A 6,000-nucleotide genomic window follows, 5' to 3' on the forward strand; every position below is an offset into this window, starting at 1 on the left:
CAGTAACGTGCTGCCCACACACACACTTTAACATCTGCAGCATTAAAGTGTGTCACAATCAGGGAAATAAATGATAAATAATGTGCTTTTAATTTGAAACAAAAGATTATGAGCCCCATCTGCACTACTTTGGATATTTTAAAAAAGGAGAGAAATCTGCTGCGTTTGCGTCTTTCGTGCACACATGAACCGTGTTTTTAGTGGAAAAATGGAGATTAACAAAACGTTCCACAGTGGAGACTTTTAAAAAAAATGTAATTTTTGGTGGGTTTGTGCAGACTCAACACAGAACTTTTAAGAAATGATGATTTAGAGCCTACTTAGTTCCCACGTGCTCATATCACTTTGTGCCTTAGAAACCAAAACAACAATGGTACTGTTTTTTTTTTTTTTAACCAATATTTGTTTCCTTCTTATTTAATCCTAAACTTGTCACCATTTAACTTTGAATGTGTGTTGAAATAGTTAATAACTGAGAGGAAATTATAAATGTTATAAAGAAAAGGGCGTTCTTTGGTTCTTTATGATTTAATATGATGTAAAAATTATTGACACTGAGAGCCGAGGCATGGGTATTTTCTTGTTTTCTTGTTAGAAACAGACCTTATAATGTAAGATTCTGTAGAAAATTACAAATTAATAATATCTTATCTGTTTGAACAGCCTCAGTTTGGAGAAAAAATGGTTTATTTGTGACTGGAAAGACAAACTGGCTTAAGCAGGTCCAACACCAAATTAGATTACCGCCATCTTAAAATGGCTCCAACCACAAACATTTGAGAGCTTTTCATAAGAAATATCTTTTTCCATCTTTTCATCACTGTCAGCTTTGTATTCTAGTTATTTACCTGGAATTTTATAGTTGCTTGCAAATGCAAAAAGCAATAGCAGAAACTATTATGGGTAGTATTTCCAGCGCAGCCTGGGATACTTTAGACAAGAATACGCAAATTATTCTGCTAGGATAATTATAATTTGGAGATATGTTATGTTTAGAGCAGTGTAAAAGTTCATAAAATGCTGTTTGCATTTAGCTTTATGGATTTTAAAGACTGGAGTTGTTTTAAGATGAGAACAGTCCACTCTGGTTTTAGTCACTTTGAGTTGTTATCTTGTCAATGCCTTCAGAAATATACTTTTCCAAATTATGCTGTTCAAAGCTATCTACAACAGGTAAGATATTCCTTTTTCATGATCTTTTCACAGAATCCTTCTTTAAAAAAAATCTAAATTATTCCTTTAATATCTGTAGGTTTCACTTTTAAGATAATCCTGGATTTACCGCTGAGGATTAAAACAACTAAAAACCTAACAGCTAAAGCACCCTTTATGTTAACGACAGCATGACAATCTAAAGTAAGTTTCTGGGTCAAAGGGGAATTGGGGAAAGAAGAATAAATTGATTTCCGAACTACAGATATGAGAAAGCCTTTAATTTATTGTTCCGTGAATGAAGCACAACACTCGAGAGCTACAAACTCAATCAAAATCATTCAAAAGTCTGTGAAAAACCAACTAAACGAGCTAGACCCAAGTTTTTTAATACATTTAAAAATTAAGAATACATCCGACAATAGAATATTTGCATTTTTATTCATTTGTTTTATGTAGTTACCACAAACCTCATCTTTGGCTGTGAATGCTACTTCAAAAAGTGTCTCCTATTTTACATAAATTTGTTCACAAATGGTTAAAGAAAATCAAAAACCTTCCTGGAAACTTGGTTGCAACCATGACAATGCAAGAACAAAGTATTTACACAGAAGGGTGTTGACTTAACCCTCCTGCTGCCCTTGGGTCAAAAGACCCACGAGGCCTCGATCTAGACCTGTCGCAATAAACAATAAATCAATTAATCGCATGATAAATGAAAATTATCGACCTCATTTTCATTTATCGGCTTTATCATTTCTTCGTGTCTCTCTCTTTCTACTGAAGACACTGGATGCTCTTCACTGACCCCCTCCCTTTCTCTTTTCTCTTTAAAATCTATTGTAATTGTCCAAAATCGTGTTTTTGGATCGTTAAAACTAAAAGCAGCTAAGTTGAGAAGCTAAGCTAGGAGCTAAGCTAACAGGTCGACCTCAGGAAAAAAACTCCGTCTTGTCGAAGCTCCAAAATTCCCGGTTGAAACCCATGCCTTCATGTAAAAAGTTGTTTTTCTCTGCAAAAAGAAGCTGAGAACTTGTTTACTGTTTTTTTTTAATTAGAAGCTTTGTGTGAAAAATGCTATGCTAAAGCGCTCAAACCACACCAAGCGTCCGCCATTTTGAGAACCAAAGAGAGACAGCCCATTTCACGTCAAGGGGCCTCCCTCCCATTTTTCTTAAATAGACACGCTGCTCGCTCCCTCACTATCCATCCTTCGTTTCAGTCTTGTACTGCATCCGGTGGATGAAAAAAGGTACTTCACGCAAAACAAATTAACAAACATTTCTCTTGAATTTGGCAATAATTACTAATTATTGTCAAATTTCAAATAATATTATCATTTATCGCAATAATTTCTGAAGCAATTAATCGCCCAGCAAAACTTGTTATCGTGACAGGCCTAGAGGCCTCAATCTTAAAACTGAGGCCTCGTGGGTCTGTTTGACCCAAGGGCAGCAGGAGGGTTAAGCGGAGGGTGGAGAGTCTGATCTCAATGGGGGAAAAGGAAAATAAAAGTAGAAATATATGAAAAAAGGAGATAAATAAGAATGACTTTAATGTTTCATTGGTTCATACTGAATGAGACGCATTGCATTCTCATTTTCAATCACTCCTTTGATGAACTCTCCTTCAGCCAGCCGTTCTGTGAAGGAAATAAAAATGGAGAATAAAGTGTTAAATCTTGAAAAAAAAAAACTGTGATGAGATCTACATAAGAAGAAGAGATGAGAAAAGATAGATCCCTTCTTCTGTCTGTTGTGTGTATTTATGCACACGAGGGAGAATGACCCTGTTTTTATAGCAACAGTGCAGATGTTCACCAGTATATCTATTTGTACTTTTGACGTCAGGCCAGACTCTGTTGTTAGAGTTCCTCGATGAAGGTGTAATAGAATACAATAATAATTATTTATATTAAAGTAAATAAAAACCAAGAAAGGGCATTTCCCATTATTTGAAAATAACCCTCACTGTTGTGCATACAATGCCTCTTACCGTTGTCCCTCTTATCAAAGAAAGCCCACAGCTTGTTGGCTCTCTTCTCGGGCGTGTTCTCATCCTCTGGTAGCCTCTTCTGCTCCTCCTCGGGGATCAGCTTAAATATGGCCTGAGGGGGGTGGGGGGTGGGGGGGTGGTGGAGTGTAGAACAGATGAATATTTATCCCACTCAGCTACTCTGGACGTCTAAACAGGACAGAACTGTGTCCAAAAGATGGGAACAAATTGGAAATTCGCCTGCTTCTTAGGTTCATTTGTGTGCTGTGAATTTTTACAAAAAATACCTTAATTTTCAATGATTATTTTCTTTATTTGGGTCATAATTCACTGTAAATCAGGTACGTGTTCACCAGCCTGTGTGTCCACTTTTAGAGCTCTGCAGTGGGTCATTTCAAATCCACTGGGTGGTAAATGACTGAAAGGCTGTGCACTTCAAGTTTGGGCCTTTAAGACCGTGTCCCACTTAGAGACGATGCACTTATCTCCCACATTTAAGACACCTAGATTAACGTGGATTAGTGCCATGACTCAAGCCACAGGCCAAAAGCCGAGATGTCAACTCCTCTTTGGCTGCGCTTGCCCTTCTGTCTCACCCTGCTGATCTCGGAGTCTGCAAAGTTCAAACCGGTAGACGTGGTTACGTATGGATAATCTTGTTAATCACTTCTACACAACAAGGTTGTAAGGTTGTAGTCATTTATAAACATAAAATGAAGCAGTGCCAAGCAGCTGCTCAACGTTGAATAAAGCGTTCTTTAGCTAGTCTGCTCTGTCGGTGCCTTCCTCGTTTTGGTTTCCTGCTTTGATTCTACATCTAGAATACATCAAATCTTTCAATAACGTTCTGTAAACAACACAAGACACTATTACAGTTCGTTCAGGGTATGTTTGCTTCCTTACGTCGTGCTCTACATAAAATAAAACTAAAGTTTAAACCACTTTATTTTGTGAAAGGCTGTTTAAAGTTCAGTGCTGATTATGTCACTGCCGATTATTTAAAATGCAGTTATTTCATACAGCGAGTGTAAACGCAACACTTCTGGACCCAGGCCAGTTGGTCAGGAAATAAATCCTATTACAATTCAAGCTGGATTCTCAGCTGATCTTCGTAAACCTCTTACAAACCCTTTATTATTTGTCTTAAAACAGAATGCAGAGATTTTGGAAACCCAAAGAACTACGGCTTGCGTCCGTCAACGCAGGAGATTCACCTTACAGGAACCTGGGTTAGACTGGAGGTGATGGATAGTCTGGTAACTCAAAAAGCATCCTTGGTATAAATATGGACTGCCTATTCTCTCTGACAGCTAAACCCATAATCACTGAGATTATCATGAGGTCAAATCGACAGCTAATTGGACTGACAATCACGACTGAGACCTACATACCATTAGGACTGATGACTCCTACAAAACAGCATCACTCTTAAGATGGACTGAACAGAAGACGGATAAGACAAACAGAAATATCTGACTTCCCAATGAGGAAATAACACAGTTGCTGTCAAACTGAACATAAGACAGCAAATTTAGCAAATCAGTACTTAAAAAGCCTAAAAAGGTTAAAATAACACAAGGGTAAACCACGTTTGATACTCCACTTCTTAAGGTACCGGAGATGTCGTTACTCATTTGAAGCAGGTTATTTTTTTCTGATTTCTGTCTTGCTGGAACAGATTTACACAACACCCAACGAATCGCCCTCACCTGGCAGATTTCTTTCACTTCGGACTTGCTGATGTATCCGTTCTTGTCCACATCAAACAGCGAGAAGGCCCACTCCAGTTTCCTGGTCGTCTTCCCGCTGGAGGTCATGTGCAACGCTATGATGTACTCCTTGAAGTCCAAAGTGCCGTCGTCGTTGGCGTCAAAGGAGCGAAACACGTGCCGTGCGTAGCTCTTGGCGTCAGCCTCGGGGCAGAAGCGGGTGTAGATTTCTTCAAACTCTTCTGGCGTGATGCGTCCCGTGGGACACTGCTTCTGGAAGTTCTCGTACCACTGGGAAATTTCAGTCTCGCTAAACTTGGTGCTAAGCTTCAGGTCCTCCAGGATCTCCTTTGATATTGCGCTGCTGGTGGTATTTCCCATGGCAGATGCCTTTTAGATGCTGTGTAACCTGTCAGCTCTGTCAAACTTCCTGGCCACCTGAGTCCTTCAGATGTCTTTCGTCTTTTCCAACCCCAAAAAAAGATTTCTGTCCAAATGTTTTTCTTTTTTTATGCTCCCAGACGTCACTTGATTTGGGTGTAAAAGCACAAATGGACCCTGAAAGAGACAAGCATCATATCTTAAATGTTAATGCTAGAAATTATTCCCAAGGATTTAACATTAGCATCGTAGGCTTGATCCAAGATGCAGAGGAAATCTTACCTGTGTGCTGCGCAGGCAGGTAGTGGCTGCAGAACTGACTGTTTATCTCAACTGTCATATGGGGAGGGATAAGGAGGGTAATGGGAAACACCCCTACAGGAGGTGACTGGGTTAATTCTGTTAATGCGGGACTTAAAGTGGATGAGTGTTTAACTAAAATGACCCCAGTATCCTAAGTTTCTGTGCTACACCTGAGGATCCAGAAAGTTCTACATCATCCGTAGTAACTGATACCAAGTGATGCTGTCTGATGCAGACTTTTATCCAGCGTAGACCCAGACACAGTCCTGAGAATTGTTTGCCAGTGAACACAGTGTTTTTTTCTGCTTATGCAAGTAAAAGCTTCACTTAGCAAAGGCAAAAGAGACATTAAGTAAAAACAAGATCTGGAAATGCTGCTGCTCTCTTAAAGCTAACAAGACACCTGCCTTCCTGGAAAAAAATACTAGAGCAGCTGAAACTTTTGAGAAATGCTCTGTCA

At 39.1% G+C, this 6,000-nt stretch overlaps 1 protein-coding gene across 1 annotated transcript; it reads right to left on the reverse strand.

Annotated features, from left to right (window-relative positions):
• Positions 1-2,526: 2,526 nt before the first annotated feature.
• On the reverse strand, positions 2,527-5,572 carry rcvrn2 (recoverin 2). The gene is made up of 4 exons (XM_037676874.1): positions 5,520-5,572; positions 4,857-5,414; positions 3,148-3,259; positions 2,527-2,794 (listed from the first exon to the last, which is right to left on the reverse strand). Exons 2-4 carry the CDS (start codon positions 5,235-5,237, stop codon positions 2,706-2,708), a joined length of 582 nt encoding a protein of 193 aa, XP_037532802.1. The 5' UTR covers positions 5,238-5,414; positions 5,520-5,572; the 3' UTR covers positions 2,527-2,705.
• Between the last annotated feature and the right edge of the window lie 428 nt (positions 5,573-6,000).

This window comes from Nematolebias whitei, chromosome 5, assembly GCF_014905685.2.
Source record: "Nematolebias whitei isolate Nwh7 chromosome 5, NemWhi1, whole genome shotgun sequence".
Classification (NCBI taxonomy): Eukaryota; Metazoa; Chordata; class Actinopteri; order Cyprinodontiformes; family Rivulidae; genus Nematolebias; species Nematolebias whitei.